Source organism: Balearica regulorum, chromosome 17, assembly GCF_011004875.1.
Source record: "Balearica regulorum gibbericeps isolate bBalReg1 chromosome 17, bBalReg1.pri, whole genome shotgun sequence".
Classification (NCBI taxonomy): domain Eukaryota; kingdom Metazoa; phylum Chordata; class Aves; order Gruiformes; family Gruidae; genus Balearica; species Balearica regulorum.
In genome coordinates this window covers 6,262,779-6,279,378 of record NC_046200.1, presented here as the reverse complement: position 1 = coordinate 6,279,378, position 16,600 = coordinate 6,262,779, and the positions used below count along the sequence as shown (strand labels likewise).

The 16,600-nt window shown below is 39.3% G+C and overlaps 1 protein-coding gene across 15 annotated transcripts in view; it reads left to right on the top strand.

Annotated features, from left to right (window-relative positions):
* The window catches only part of RIMBP2 (RIMS binding protein 2), a 172,953-nt gene extending 157,994 nt beyond the window's left edge, over positions 1-14,959 (top strand). For 4 of the 15 annotated variants that reach the window (XM_075769525.1, XM_075769519.1, XM_075769517.1 and 1 more), the window contains 7 exons: positions 1,475-1,659; positions 5,067-5,235; positions 7,358-7,423; positions 8,849-8,952; positions 10,351-10,422; positions 10,864-10,998; positions 13,385-14,959. In XM_075769525.1, the coding sequence (XP_075625640.1) occupies positions 1,475-1,659; positions 5,067-5,235; positions 7,358-7,423; positions 8,849-8,952; positions 10,351-10,422; positions 10,864-10,998; positions 13,385-13,573 (920 nt within the window). In that variant the 3' untranslated portion in view covers positions 13,574-14,959. Of the gene's footprint in view, positions 1-1,474; positions 1,660-5,066; positions 5,236-7,357; positions 7,424-8,848; positions 9,084-10,350; positions 10,423-10,863; positions 10,999-11,588 lie in introns of those variants that run through there. The other 11 variants (XM_075769526.1, XM_075769523.1, XM_075769518.1 and 8 more) reach the window with 8 other exon arrangements.
* The last annotated feature ends 1,641 nt before the right edge of the window (positions 14,960-16,600 follow it).

Below are 16,600 nucleotides of genomic sequence, written 5' to 3'. Positions count from 1 at the left end.
CCCAAGAGTTAGTCGCTGTTCCCTTAAAGCTGTGACCCTCTGAAAATTTTTTCTGGTAGTTTAAAAATATCAAATATCGACTAAAATGCATCAGCTGTAGAGGCAAAAAGAGGAATTTTATCCAAAATGTTCCATATTTGAATGTTCAAACTATTAGCAAAAATGGGAGTCATTAATTTGTAAGAGGTGATTACAGTAAAAATTGTATTAATATGAAAATTGTTCAGAAAAATTTTGATACAGTTGAACTATATTTTCATCATACTTCATAACTTCGCTTTCTCAATGTATTCATTGTGAAGGATCATGTAAACTGGATGATGAGTATTGATTCAGCAAAAGCCAAAAGTACGTGACTCCCACTGAAGTTAGCGGGACTTGCACAATAAGCCAAGTTTTTTGAAGTGGCTTATGATTTTTGAAGGCTTTATTTTTTGGTACTTCAACTTCATGTGTCTTGAAAGAGCCTATTTTTTGGGAAAGTGCTGCCACATGCTCCTTCAAAACAAAATTAAAAGCCTTTGAACCCCATTGATCAAAACAGTGTTAGGCATTTTGGCATAATCTTCTAATTCAGTTTTACTGAAGTCCATCCTTAAGTATGTTGTTGAATCATGGACTAAACGCATTCTCCAGGTCATTTGAAAAGTCTGAAAGATGTATGAGACAAAACACCAGTTCTCATTTTTTTTGAGACCAAATTGATTTGGTACCCCACAGTGAACAGAATTCAGTGCACTGTCAAGTGTTGCGATATTCATGGGTGATCTTTCCTAATGAGCTTATGGTTAAATGCAGTCATAGCTAACCATTCCTCCTGGATTTTAACACATCTTAGTGTTTGGGTTGGTTTGGGCACTGCTGGCTATGTTAACTATTGACTGTGTTTAAACAAAACCATAGGCAGTGTAGTTCCAACCCTGGCATAACTTACACTACTGAAATCTATTTCTTCTTGCCTGTCTGGAGAGAAGAGGTTATAACCATGTTTTAAACCTGGTACCTAAAACATGGTATGTCAACACAGCTGGGATGTGCTTTCTTGTGTCCATGAAGAGCAGAAGCAGCTGTGCTGGAAAACAGGTGGATCCAAAGCATGGTTATTTTTGCAGTAATGATAAAGCCTATCAGACTCATTGTTATGTCACTCTTAACATGCTTCATTAATTTATGGCAAACTTGAGTACACCTAACAATAATTGCTTTCTTACCTGAGCTTTATTCACATGTGTAAATGTCAGTGTGGTGTAGGAGATCAACACCACATTCAGTGCATGCAGATTGTATATGTTTTTTAAAAAAATAACAACTTGCTAATTAAAAAAACCAAACACCAAGCTCAATAGCACATGCATTAAGTTATTGAGTTTTTTCACTGAAATGCCAAACATTTTTCAAATATTAACTGGAATAGTTGAAAGATGAGGCCAACTTTTATTTACTGAATTGTTCTTTTCTGAATTTACCTTCATAGATGGCTATGGTGGTCGTGACCATCTTTCTCCAGATATTTATGAAGAATCAGAAACAGATCCTGGCACAGAGGATATTTGTACTCGAATATTTGTTGCACTCTTTGACTACGATCCACTGACAATGTCCCCAAATCCTGATGCTGCAGAAGAGGAGCTGCCCTTTAAAGAAGGACAGATCATTAAGGTGAGATCTAAAACACATGGTCTCCTTTGTTCCCTATGGAGAAAGCAACTTGTGTGATTAGAGTCCAGGGGTTTTTGCCTCCAGACATTCTGGCTGTAAATCTCACTGGATCTGGAACCTAATATCTACTGCTAGTGGCTTAAAAATAATTAGGTAATGGGCAAAAATCTGAAAGTTGCTATAGATAATTAGGGCCAGACTCAATTAGAGATCTAGGTGCCAAAACCAAAATTGTGACTCGAAAGCCCCCTGTGTCCATTGCCACAAGCCCTGCAGGAAAAACTGCTTCAGAGAGCATTTCTTTCCTGCAAAGGTACCACAAAAGTGCTTAGTGTTGTACCTCCATACATACAGAGCTGCTGTATTTTTTTTTTTAAATGCTGAAGACCCCTAGCTAGTATACACTTAAGATTAATTAAGGTCCAAAAATTAGGTATTTCTCTTCCAGAGTTGTCCTCTTCTGAACCTGGGAAAACAACTCCCTTTTCTGTTTGTTATAAAATACCCAAGCTGCCTTTGAACAGGGCACAGAAGACAAATCAGCCCTGTTTCAGGTGACAGGGACGGTGTGAGGCTCTCTCAATGGTTTCAGCCAGCCCGCTATCCCAGCTTGCCTCATCTTATGATTGTGCAGCTGCAAGGCAAATTTGTTCAGTTTGCTGATCTGATTTTCAAAAGCTAGTGAATTTTTCTGTTGAATCAGCAAATGTAAGCATCTCCTCCTGCAGCCTGGTATCTAACCGATCTGGTGAAAAATGGGCAGAAATGAGAGAGGCAGAAGGAACAGCTGCTGGTAGTCCAACAGTAATTGAGATTTCAGTGTGATCTGAAACAGAACCTGAAAAAAACATACTCATTTGTGACACTACCCATTTCAAAGATAAAATTGTAACTTAAATTTTTAAAATACTGACTGCCTTCCACTGTGTTGGATTGGATCCTAACACAAATGTCCATATCCAAAATCACAATTATTTTAGTGTTAAATACTTTGTTAGATATTTTGCTTACCCCCTTACATGATGTAAGATTCATATGCTAAAAGTATGGAACTTCTTTGAGAGCTTATTTTGATTTGCAAGAATGTTCATTTCACTCAGGTATTTTAATTTTTTCTTCACAAATATGTACATGTTTGGCACTGAAAAGTCTAGAGAGATCCCACATCAGACACTTACTCTCAGTGATCTTTATTTCATATTTGGGATCATGGTGATTATAATGTCACCTGCTGCTTTGAATATCTAATCAAATTGTGAAGATGGATTAGTTTGCATTTTCAAAATACTTTTCGTACATTACCTGAGCAGTGGGATGGTGGAGGATCAGTTCCACCACGAGCTGTATGAAGTCTGTCCCATACATGTGTTACAGTCACATGTGGTGTACTGCGTGAAGTGGCGGTGCCAGGTAAGTTATGGGTATATAGTGATTAAAACTGAAAAACATTGCTCTAGAAAGTTGAGGGTAATCAATGGTCACTTTTAATGAACTCTGATTTGAACTGAAGGGATTAGTTTGGGGTTTTTTGTTTGTTGTTGTGTTGGTTTTGTGTGGCAAGGTTTTGGTAGCGGGGGGGCTACAGGGGTGGCTTCTGTGAGAAGCTGCTAGAAGCTTCCCCTGTGTCTGACAGAGCCAATGCCAGCCGGCTCCAAGACAGACCCGCCACTGGCCAAGGCCAAGCCAATCAGCGCCTCTGTGATAACATATTTAAGAAAGAGAAAAACAGTTAGAGAGCGCTTTTGCAGCCAGAGAGAGGAGGGAGAAGATGTAAGAACATCTGCAGACACCAAGGTCAGTGCAGAAGGAGGGGGAGGAGGTGCTCCAGGCGCCGGAGCAAGATTCCCCTGCAGCCCGTGGTGAAGACCATGGTGAAGCAGGCTGTCCCCCTGCAGCCCATGGAGGGAGGATGAGGGGGTGTAGAGATTCCACCTGCAGCCCATGGAGGGAGGATGAGGGGGTGTAGAGATTCCACCTGCAGCCCGTGGAGGAAGGATGAGGGGGTGTAGAGATTCCACCTGCAGCCCGTGGAGGACCCCACGCCGGAGCAGGTGGAGACACCCGAAGGAGGCTGTGGCCCCGTGGGAAGCCCGCGCTGGAGCAAGCTCCTGGCAGGACCTGTGGATCCGTGGAGAGAGGAGCCCAGGCCAGAGCAGGTTTGCTGGCAGGACTTGTGACCCCGTGGGGGACCCACGCTGGAGCAGTTTGCTCCCGAAGGTCTGCACCCCGTGGAGGAGACTCACGTTGGAGAAGGCCGTGAAGGACTGTCTCCCGTGAGAGGGACCCCACGCTGGAGCGGGGGAACGATGAGTCCTCCCCCTGAGGATGAAGAAGCGGCAGAAACACCGCGTGAGGAACTGACCGTAACCCCCACTCCCCGTCCCCCTGTGCCGCTGGGGGGGGCGGAGGTTGAAGCCGGGAGTGAAGTTGAGCCCGGGAAGATGGGAGGGGTGGGGGGAGGTGTTTTAAGATTTGGTTTTATTTCTCATTCCTCTACTCTGTTTTGCTTAGTAATAAATAAGATGAATTCCCTCTCTAAGTTCGGTCTGTTTTGCTCGTGATGATAATTAGAGAATGATCTCTCCCTGTCCTTATCTCGACCCGTAAGTCTTTTTGGTTTTTTTTCATTGTACCTTTTCTCCCCTGTCTAATGAAAGAGGGGAGTGATAGAGCGGCTCTGGTGGGCACCTGGCCCTCAGCCAGGGTCAACCCACCACAGTTGTCAAAGAAAAGGAAAAATGATTGAGCCTAAACAAGGAACAATCTAAACTCAGCCATCAGTTTGGCCTTAAGAACATCATTTTTGTTTAGTAGAGTCCTGATCTAGGCCTTTGTGTCATTAGTAGCCTTTATGAATTGACTGCATTTTTGGAATTTACCTGTTCTCATTGATGAAAATTCCTGCTATTTTCATATCTTAATTTGTGTTTTCTGGAAAGACAATAGCAGAGCTGAAGTAAGTACATATATCAAGTATATTAAGTATTAGATAGGCATTTTTGATCATATACAAGTTGTTCTATTCAGAGTAACAACACTTGGCACAGTTTTCCAAATGCTTCATTTTACACATAGTTCATATGGCACCAAAACGTGAGTGTAAACCATTAAGTATAGTTCTGACTCAGCACAGGGAGAAACTGATGACTTTTACTGGTGTGTCTCAGTTTTTGGGCATTTCACGGCTAACAAAAAAAGTCCAAATTCTATTTATGTATCTGAAGTTGTAATTCAAATTAACGTAACAATTCCAGTTTTGTAACTTAAGTCAGAGTAGTCAAAACCCAATTTAATTCCACACCCAAACTGTAGTCATCTGTCTATGCTTTAGTAACCATTTAGCCTGTATTAAAATTCTTAAATGCTAAAAACTGTATTGACCAGCATTATCGCTGTTTGAATAACAGGTTTATGGGGACAAAGATGCTGATGGATTCTATCGTGGAGAAACCTGTACAAGGATTGGCCTTATCCCATGTAATATGGTCTCTGAGATCCAAGCAGATGATGAAGAGATGATGGATCAGCTTCTAAAACAAGGCTTTCTTCCTTTGAATACACCAGTTGAGAAAATTGGTAAGGAAAAATACATATGCTTCACTACTTCTAACTTTTGGGTGCTATTAACTTGGCTGGATCTGCTTTGCCTTTTGTTTTTACTATATGCAGATGCATCTAAATTTTACAGCAATTTACTACACCATGGGATACATTCTGTGTCAGTATCTGGATGATTTTATTCAACTAGTATTTAATCTTGGTCACATCTTTTGCTGCAAATGAGGACTTGTATCTTCACCACTCCACTTGTTACTTTCTTTTCATATTATAAAAAAAATGAGGTTTGTCACCTGAAAGATTTCTAGACACAGAACATGATCCCTGTGCTTTGGAGTGTGCTGTGCTGAGGTGCTTTGTGATACGCTCACTGCTGCAAAGCATAAAGAATCGCTTTGTTGTTATTTTTACTCTTCTACGTTTTCCTACTTTACCAGTAATTTAAAGGGATGGTGGCAAAGGGTTATGTGTAATCTGATTTGGGATAGCACTAGATATTATAAGATTTTATGGATATTGCAGTAACAAACCCTTTAAAAAGCAGAGTTTGGTCAAACAATTCTGTATTATGAACCACTTGTGTTGCATCACTGGTTCAATGTTGCACACAGATACACAATGCAAGTATCTTAACTTAGATTTCTTTCTAAAAATGAATTTCATACAACTATCTTAATATGTTTTAAAATTGTCACCATGATTCAGAGAGTATAAAGGGCTGGAATTGGTTCAGTCCTGTTTAAAAGTGAACTGTAAAAGTGGTTGCTAAAAAAACAAAGACATCTTCCACAATTGTTTTCCTAGATTGCATAAAACCTTACTGTTTCCAAAATTGTATTAGTAAATGTGAGACAATTTTTTTTTTTTTTTTGGGGGGGTGGGGGGAGGGGGTTGGGGTTTTTTAGATATTGAGATAATTTTAAATTCTCCATTGGCCATGAAAGGGAAGGGCGGTTTAAGTTTTTAAATGCTTAATTGAGTTCTTAATTAAAATCTGTGTATTTATTTACTTATGCCACATAAATACTCCCACCCACATGCACTTGTAAACCCCACTGCCCATCTGCTCCTCTAGGTATAGCCCGTACACCCATGTGTACATTTACAAGACAAAATGGTGGGATGGGTACACAGTGGGACTGCCCGAATGGGTTGGCTGCTGCCTACAGCATCATTCCACACAAGTAGTCATTTTAGCACACGTCTGCATCGTTAGAAGTCTGTTAGAATGAGATACCTAACCTGCTCTAGGTACATCTGTAAACACAACTGGGGCCTGAGGGGATTAGGAAGTGTCTAAATATATTTCTGCTTCCAGCAGTGAGGTGACACGTGGGTACGGAAATCTCTTCCTGAACAGCTACGATTGAAACGTGCTGCTTTCAGTCTTGTTCAGTGCTCTCAGTTCTTATCAGTCAGCAAGTTGTTGATACAGAACACTTGTGAAAACGAAACCTCTAGTCTACATAGCTCCCCATAATTTGAGTATTTTGGCTGTCTAAGGGTCATATTTTGCAAATATAATTGGATTTTTTTGTTGTGCTCAACTGGCAGTGTCTCCTGAAGTAGCTGAGAAATCAGAAAGGCTTTATCTTGGAAAGAGGGAGAGGCAATTTGTGACAGAAATGTTGCCCTGCCTTACATTTTTAAGCAATTCTTTTTATTCTGGGATGTTTCTGAGCAAGCTGTTAGCAACCTACCCCCAGCAGTTCACCTTTAAATATTTTAGTACTTTAAAAGCATCATGTGCTTTCACTTTAATATGGATTTAAATTGTTAACCATTTTGTTTGTTTGTTGGGTTTTGTTTGTTTTTTAACATTCTTCCTAATTGATTTGGAAAGAATAGTTAGTTTGGCTTAATTTTAAACGGAGTACAAATTTGGAATAGCAGAGATCCACGTGCTCAGACCCTCGCCATCCCAGAGGCTGCCCACGTGGATTTTTAGCAGAAGCAGGCTCTAATTGCCAGTCTGTCTCAGATGGTTACATTTTTAATGTCATATCAGCCACTTTTTACATGCTGTGTTCATATGACTATATTCTTCTTAATCCTTTGCCCACATTAAATCCTTAAAAACAGAACTTTGAACAGCTTCATATCTTTTCTTCTTTTATTTGTATGCATTCCTTTCCTGAAGTCAACTGTGACCGTTTCAAAGAGAGCACACGCTCTGTACACCGCAGATCCAGAAAGTCTAAAAGAGGTCTGTGCTAAGAACCAATAATTTGATTCAAGCTGTAAATTAGCTGAAATGATTTGAGCTGTCTAGATTTTTTTTTTTTTTAATGCCTTTGAACTTTTGGAAACCAGAAGGTGGAAATATTGTCAGATCATAGCAATTAGATACAGGGTTGCTTTTGGATTCTTTTCTTAGTCATAGAAGGGGCCCTTGACCCTGAACAGTGGGCAGTGTCCTGCCCCAGAGAAGCGCTTCAAAATGGAAGGTGCGACTCTGAGCCACTTGTGTAGGTGTGGCTTGATCCAGGCTTTGGGGAATCAGGGGATCGGCTCCCTTGTGTTACAGTCCGTGCCTTCGTTGTGGATCTCGCCGTGTGCTGTGTGTAAATCCCTTGTGTTGGTAGCTGGGCAAGTAACTCCAAACTACTCACTGCAAAATTCAGTGATCTCCTCTGATGCAATGCTTCCGTGTCAGCAGGCGGGTGATGTGACAGCTGTGAGTGCATGCCACACTCAGTACATGCTCCTGCATCAGCCCAGCCTTTACTGTTCCCTCTCCTGCCAGAACAACCCCAGGGTGCCTGCTCACCCCAGGTTTCCTTTGTCACACTGCATAACACTCATCAGACTTGCTCTCAAGGCCTGTCTGTAAGTAGCACTAACAAGCATGTTTCTCTTGCTACAGCAATCATCTGCAAGAATCATGCTAATATCATTCAAATTTAAAATGAAGCCCATTTTGGACCTCTCTGTAAATGTTTAGTATCAATTAATAAACATTTCACATGGTTCTTGGAAACTACAGATTTTACTCCTTTCCTTCTGTTCCCCACAAAGGAAACTTGTAAAATTAAACAGTATATGAGAATGTGTTTTTGTAGTCCATGTTGAAAATATTGCAGACCACTTAGGTAATGAGTGGCCTCTTTTGTCTTGGACAGCTGAGTGTCCGTTTCTCTTTCACGCTCCCAGCAGAAAGTTGAAGAATAATCCCAGGCACAAAATTCCTTGTGATGGGGGGGGGTGGTGGTGGTGGGGGGGGGATGGGTTTGACAGTAAAAGTGGAGGTTTGAATAAAATGAAACAAATGTGAATGTTGAATATTTGGCTTTGTATGCGCTGGTAACCTCTGATTCTTACAACCAAGAATGGCTGAAAATTTTGGAACATTAGTTTGGAGATAAATATTGTTCAGAGGATTCAGTGGCTTACAACAAAGAGGGCAAGTCAATGTTAGAAAATATTTATGAAACGCACATACTGTTTCAAAACTGTTATCTGTGCTAATAGGTTTGGTAATCTGTGACCTTCTATCACTATGCTAGAGCACTATCAACATTGTTACTGCGCTGTGGGGAAAATGATGTGGGGGGAAAATTTGCACATTGTTTTTCTTTTCAAAGTAACTTTGATAGCTTTCCTTCCCTTCCTCTCCTTGTGATTGGAACAGAAAGAAACAGGCGGAGCGGCAGGCAGCACTCAGTCTCTACAAGGAGGATGGTGGCCCTGTACGATTATGATCCAAGAGAAAGTTCTCCTAACGTTGATGTAGAGGTAGTGCCGTAACTGTTCACTGTGTTTACTGTGCCCGGAGCCATCATTTAGTTAAAAGGCAGTTGGTATTAACAAGCGCTGGTATATATTTACAGTGGATGTGCAGCCATAAAACAGTTCAGAATTACAAACACTGGTCGAGTGGGTTTGGGCAGATGACTTTGAGAAGCTTATCACTTCTGTACAGATAGATGTATGGTTCTTGTTCAAAGAAAATCAAGCAATATCCTTTGTAGGATTTTTTTAATATGGCTCAATACATTATATAGTCAGTTATGGATATGTGGTTGTGCAATGTATATGTATGTATGGAACAAAAGTCTGTAAGGAAAAAAGCATGGCATTAGAAATAGTAGGGAATGATGATTTTCCACTTATTGTTTTCAAATTTCCTTTGCATATTTCCACATAAGAACATGGTTATATCTGAGAAGCGTCCCAGCTCATGCTGATAAGCTGATAGTGAAGCTCTCAAAGCTCTGTAACCTGCAGTTCCTCTAAAAAAGCCAACCCTCCTTCACACCCCAAATCAGAACAATCTAGCACACTACACCATTCCCAATATTTTGTTTCATTCTTGTCATTGATGCATCTGAGTGTTTGTGAATGTACGTCTTGTCTGTAATCCCTTTTTTTGTAACAAGGTAAGGATATCCTAAACAACTGTGCATTAGCTACAGCTTCATTTAAAAACCAGCAACCATTAGCTAGAGCTGCATCCTCAGCTTATCTTCCCTTCTCCTACATGCAGCCTCCCAGCTCCCCCTATTTGTCATCACTTTTTACATTGTCTTTGATGTTACACCATAAATCCCTCAATCAAGATTTGATGCAATTTTCATTTATATATGCATTGTATTAAGAATATCAGGGTACACTTAAAGCTCTAAAAAATTACTGTGTATCTCACAGCTTCCTCAGGTTTCATTTAAAATGTATGGGTTTGGTGGGTTTTTTTTAATTTGGTGAATTGTAGAACAATTTCAAATTTTGTAAAGAAAGTGAATTTTAAAACTCAGCTAGTTTCCTTATACTTCTCACTGAATCAAATCTTGTTTCAGGTTACAGTGTTTCAGGGTAGTTAGGGCAACAAATCTAATAAGTTGTACTGATACATCACAAACATTTTATTTGTTTTCTTTCCCCTGGCCAAAGAAAATTAAAAAAGTAAGTTTAAAAAAAAAACCAACAACCTACTTAAATTACATTTAAACCCCAGGCAGTTAACAAAAGCCCAGTACACTGCAGACGAGAGACTGCTGAAGTCCACGTTCAGTTTCACCAATTGTGCCATAACATAAAGGGGAAGGGAACATATTACTGGATTTACTATTAATACAGAAAATGTTACTTTTTGCCTAACAAAGCACACACTGTCCTGTGTTCCTTTCTCTGCAGGCCGAGCTGACGTTCTGCACCGGGGACATTATCACTGTCTTTGGTGAAATTGATGAAGATGGATTTTACTATGTAAGTTGGCTTGTTTGGTCACTTCCAACTGCTATGAGCTGTTAGAGCAATCATCAGGAGCATGAAGGGTTAAACGGCAGCTGGGGCCCAGCTGTGTCTCAGACATTTTAGAAGGGACTCCCTGAGGAGTAACTTGCTTGCCTCGGGAGCTGTGCAGCCTCACACCACAGTCCGGGGCGCTGCAGTCCTACGGAGCCACATCTAGAAATGGTAGGGGTTCAGCTCCTGCTTCTCCCTCGGGCACAGATAAAGAACAGGGTTCTTTGCTCTCTGTTTGTTACACACACTCGCTCTTGCAGTCTTCACGTGTGTAAGCTCTTAAGGTCCCAAGTGACCTCAGATGAGTACTTCCTCTTCCTCACTGGCTTTGAAATAGTCAAAAGTATTTCCTTACCATTTGCTTTAATTGAAACATTTGTTGAAAATTTCATCGTGTTGCAGGGTGAACTTAATGGGCAAAAGGGGCTGGTTCCTTCCAACTTTCTTGAAGAAGTGCCTGACGATGTTGAAGTCTATCTATCTGATGCACCCTCACGATATGCTCACGATACACCGATTCGTACAAAAGCAAAAAGGGTAAGCAACCGAATAAGAAAAACTTAAAATTTTTTCCATGCCATTTTCATATATAATTTAGACATTATTTTTAACATTTTAAATCCATTTACTCATTTAAAATTAACTTTCAAATATATAAAACAACACAAAATGACTTGACTTTTAGCCTTCTGCTAGCTCGTTACATTTGTAAATGGAGAAACCAAATTTAACATTTAATTGCAGTCATTACAGTACTTTCAATTACAATTTGAGTTTAAACAGCTTTTCCCTGGCAAAAGTAGTTACTTCCTAATGCTTCTAAACTACTCTTACTATGTGCAATACCTAGATGAAAGCAAAAGTTCTTGCAGACAAAAGACTGGTACAAACCTTCCTTTAAATACAAGTTGTCGATGCAGCTGATTGATTGACAGTGCTCATCTCTTAATCCTTATGACTTCCTATTCCAAGTGGCAGTAGTTAATTGCCCAGAGACTTCTCTTTTATGAAAGACTAATCATGTTTAGAGTTATCTCATTTTTGGTTTTGTTTCATCACTGCAATACTTTTATATATTATATATTTTATATATATTTTTATTTCTTTGCTCATCTGCTTGGAAACAGAAGAAGAGTGTTCATTTCACACCTTAATAAGGCAATGTAGCCTTCACGTAAGTGAGCAACTGAAGATACCAATAGAGATTTCAATTAAAGCTACCTGGCTATCTAATGCAAGTCTTGAAACTTAATTGTGGGGGAAAAATAAAGAAATATGTCTCCAAAATCCTTGGCCACAGAAGAATAGGCTGTATGCTTTTACTATATCTAGTCAATTTAGGGTTTTTTAGGAGACAAATCCTTTAAAAAGGAATCCTTATAAGTAAGTCAATTAGACCTGGCTTTATGAAGGTCAATGGTTGGAGCATATTTCTTCATGAGCTGAATGGTTATGTTTACATAGAAAGGAGAGTTTGATGTCTAACTACCCTACAAACGAAAGCTGCATATTGCATTGTTAGCCAACCTGGGATGTTAAAATTCCAAGCTCCTGTATCAAGAGAAAAGCACAACACCCCCAACCCTTAAAAGAACATACAAATGGAACGTAAGCGGATATGTACAGTCGTTTACAAGGGTATAGTTCGTTCTGAAACTCATTACATGCAAATAGAGCTACTTAAATTGTCTGCCTTAAAATGTGTTTTCCATAATCGATTATACCCCAGTTTACCTGAGACCAACTATTCACCACTTCTGAAAAAAATCCCTTCCTATGGTACAATTTCCTCGGATTTTCCAAGAAAGTGCACATTTGAAGTATTAGCAACTGTTTGGTTTACCAATGCAATAAAAGTCTCACTATGAAACATGCAGCTCACTGAATGAATGCATTAGACTAAATATCTGGTATCTTCAGGTGTACGTTTGGGTGCTTTACCAAGTTGGGTTTTTTCATTAGAATTAGACCTTGATTTAAAATCAAAGTAGGCTTGAAGCCCCTTGGCTTAACTCACTGTTGCACAGCAAGCCAGTAAATTGCTGATGTTTTAACTTGAACTACAAGATAACAGGGGTCCCTAAGGCATGGATTCTCCTCTGAAAATATCATCTTAATTGATAGTACCACATTTTGTCAGCTGGGCACTGTAGTTAGGATAGGCTGAGTATAAGTAGTTTAGCATTTTCATTCAAGTGCTTCTGATGATTAAAAAAAAAAAATAGCTGTTTAAAATATTTAGGAATGCTGTCATCTAACTATCGTACAAGTATTCACCTTCATTCAGCAACCTCATAGCTCCAGCATACACATCAAGCAGTCAGGGTCTTTAAGCTTTCTTTGATTGCAATTAAGGTTCATTTTAGTTTTTTCTTTTTCCTTTTCTTTTTTTTTTAAGCCAGTGTGCCATCTTCTCAAATATGTACATAAAGTTTGCTAGCCAATTTTTAAAGACAAGGCATTTAAAGGATTTTATCATATGGCAGTTTAAGTAATTTCTTCTGAAAACAGTTTGGCTTCTATAGATTGCTAATCTGTAGTAATTAACACATTTATTTTTCTTAAATCTATAGCACAAAGTATCCCTCTTCATTTTTGTACTACCAGAGTACTGAAATGCAAAACCAAAACCAGTTTTGAGGCTTCTGTGGCCAGAGCTATGGCAAAACAAGCATATCCAGCTCTTTCTTTAAAAAAGTATAACCAAAACAGGGCTCTATTGGAGTGTTTGCTATTGTCTATACTTTTTCTCAAAGTTTATATGTTTTCCCTAAGCCTATATGGTATTTTAAGCCACAAAGGAGAAAGGAACCAGCCCTTTTGTTTAAGTGGGTAATAAGACAAGTGATGTTACCAACTTTCTTGATGATAACAGCTTTGAAGCTTTCAAACATTCAATAAATGATAACAATGTACCTAATAGGTTCCTCCTGAGAATACAGGTACATCACGGAGAGCACCATCCCCCACAGTTCATCTCCATTCTGGGTCACCTACGTCACCTGTGGGTTCTGGTAGTCCCGGGAGAGGCAGGGATATGTCCTCGAAAAAGAAAAAGGGGCTGCTTTCCAAAGGCAAGAAACTGCTGAAAAAGCTGGGTGCAGTGAAATGATTCATGTACTCCTGGACAACTTGTAAAGCTTCCAGTCTGTGTATTTTTTATTTAAACGTCAAAACTAGGGCTTTCATGACTATGCAGTACAACTTTACCAAACCTTTGCATTTTTAACTCTGACATCAATAGAATCATGTGAATTGCCTAATCAAAACAGCAAGAAAAAAGGAAGTGGATTTGTTGTTGCAAATATTTTTTCTTTAAAACAAAAAGTCAAATTTGTGGCATTAAGACCAGAAGAACATGGTTTTATTTGAAGTCAACTCAACACCTGCAACTCCATTGGATAAATCTCAGCCTTTGGTCTCCTTTAACTGTAAGTGGGGGGAAGAAAACACTATTCATTGATTCCTGGTTCAGAGATCACCCCACTGTATCTAACCTTTATCATACACAAAAATGGTCTTGAAACTCCTAGTTTAATCAGCCTTGATGTTTTGCCTTATTAATGCACAATGATTTGTACTGTCTAATAAATATACAGCGTATACTTTGTATGTACTGTGTATTCAACTGTCTTCATCGTCCCTAAAACATGGTAATTTAAGATCAAGTACTATGTTACTGACTCCATTCAATGTCTGATGTAACTCCTGGGAGTTTGAAAGTGCTGTGCAAAATGCTTTCTTTTTGGTTTCTGCTGCTTTTTTTTTCTTTCAAAACAAAACCGTTAATTGGTTTCTTTAGTCAACATGTGCACTAAACTGAAATCAGATACAGTGTAAGTTATTCAGAGACTCACCCAGTTTCAACCATACAGCCTCCAGTTTTTGGAGTTCCTGGTTCATTGTTCTAAATTACCAGGAAAAAACCCAAACCAAACCCTAACAACTCCACAACAAGCAACGTTTATTCCCCAACTTTTTTTCCTGTGGAAGTATAGTCCTAAGTTAAAAAGCATTTTCATACTGCTGATGTCAGATTCAAGATGATCAAGTGCATGTCTAAAGTAAAAAGTGAAAAACTGTTAGACACACAAGCCGTAGCCAGTAAAGGCTGCAACAGGTGATAATCAAATATTAATTGCAATATTGGCATCTCAAGAAAAACAATCTTACACATTGATGGCAGTCATTGGCTGTTACTATTTTGTAATTCTTGTCCATTTGTAAATTGTTTTTACTGTTTATACATACTTTTCAGACTGCCTTTCTTTTTTGTAATTTATGGAAGGTTTATAAATGAATGATCAAAGCTTCCCCATTGTGTCTTCAGATAATAATGTAAATTACTGTAAGATACCGTGTGCTAGATTATAACATTTAATTAAAGAAAATAATTGGCCTAAATTTGTGGTAAAGTACTGTGTGGGTGTGTGCATGTGTACAACTGTTGTGTATTATATTTTATATAAATAAATAATTTGATATTTTGTAGAGTGCAGTACATTTCATGTATCTACTGTATAGCTGGTTGATCATTGTGTTAGCCATCCCTCTCCTGCTAAAGGACCAGGCACAAGCGGCCAGATCCACGCCTAGGGAGCGATTATGAAGCACACAGCCCTGGTGCGAGCTCCACGTCCAAGCAGTTCGCAGTAACCATTTCCTACCGGTCTGTAGCTGGCTAAGGCTGCAGCTGTACCAGCTCTTTTTCTACTGACCTCAAGTGACAGAAACCAGAGAACAAATACCCCTGACAGGTTTGAGTGATACATAATTAGAAAGAAATACAAAATACTAAGCAGTGAATAGGGAAATCTGCCACTGTATGACACCAGAAAGACCAAAATATTTGCTGAAACCCCCTATGCCTCTCTTCACTACAAATGTCACATACATACCCGAGGAAAGAAAAAAAAAAAAAAAAACCTGACCTGAATACAAGTTGTACAGCTCCTTCAGTTTTCAGAGCTGTCGATGGCTGATGTTTCCTGTAGAATAAAGGTGCATCTAAATGCAAGACTCCAGGAGCTTTCCAGAGGAAAGCAATGGTTAGAAAGTTACTCTAGCACATCACATAGATATGTATGCAAATATATGTCAAGATTGGGTTTTGGGCATACTAACAGGTTCAAACGAGCAACGGTTACAGCAACAACTTTATTTAAGTCTCACAAACAAAAAGGAACAAGGTTCACAACAAGTTAGTTAAAAAAACCCCACACAACCCCAGCACTAATCCAAATTCTTCCATATGCACTAGTTTGACACTGTGTCTGGCAATGCAAAACTTCCATCAACGCCACTGCTATTTGTTTTACAAATTAAGCTACTCTTGCCAAATAGTTACCAGTGAAAGTCTTAGAAGTACCATACAAACCAAAGCCTAAGCACCTCCCAGTACTTGGAACCACACAACCAAAAAACCCAAACCCATGAATAGCAAAACTATCTCCTTCTTTGCACATTAGTGCACTCATTCTTCGATGGAAATTATTTTCCTCATTTAACCAGCATGCAGTTAAACAATGTCAACCAAGAAATTTAGGTCATTCCAGTTATGAATTTGCAGTTGTCTAAAACGATGTACTCGCACTACACAGTAAGTAAGTTACAAGACTAGGAAAAGAGAGCATGTCAACAGCATGGTCTGTGCTAAGTCACACAGCCCCCACCACAGCACTCAAGCTTAGCCAAAGCTGTCACTTTTTGTGGAGAGAATACTGTAGCCTTAGACAATAAAGGTGTTCCTATAGCTGCGATAAGATACAGAAATAACTCTGCCTCTGACACTCACAGAACTTCCACATCAGCTATGGCAGTCCGAGTCCCACGTCACTTCCCTCCACTCCTAGGGCGACGCAAGTGAGCACAAGCCAGTCTCTACTTAGTCTGCAAAGCACTTACAAGGGCAAGTATTAAAAACTTTTTTACGTTTTGCAGTACTCTGCAATCTTAAAACAACGCTTTGATAACCAAGAATGGCTGATAGCCTCTCTTTAACCTACGAAATACTTTAGGAGGCAAAGTTTTGCCCTCATTTTAACAGCCAAGAAAAACAAGGAAGCAACAACTGCATTTTGAAAAATTAAAAGTATAATGTGCTTGCTTGCTGGAGAAGTTTGGATTTTGGTCTACATCA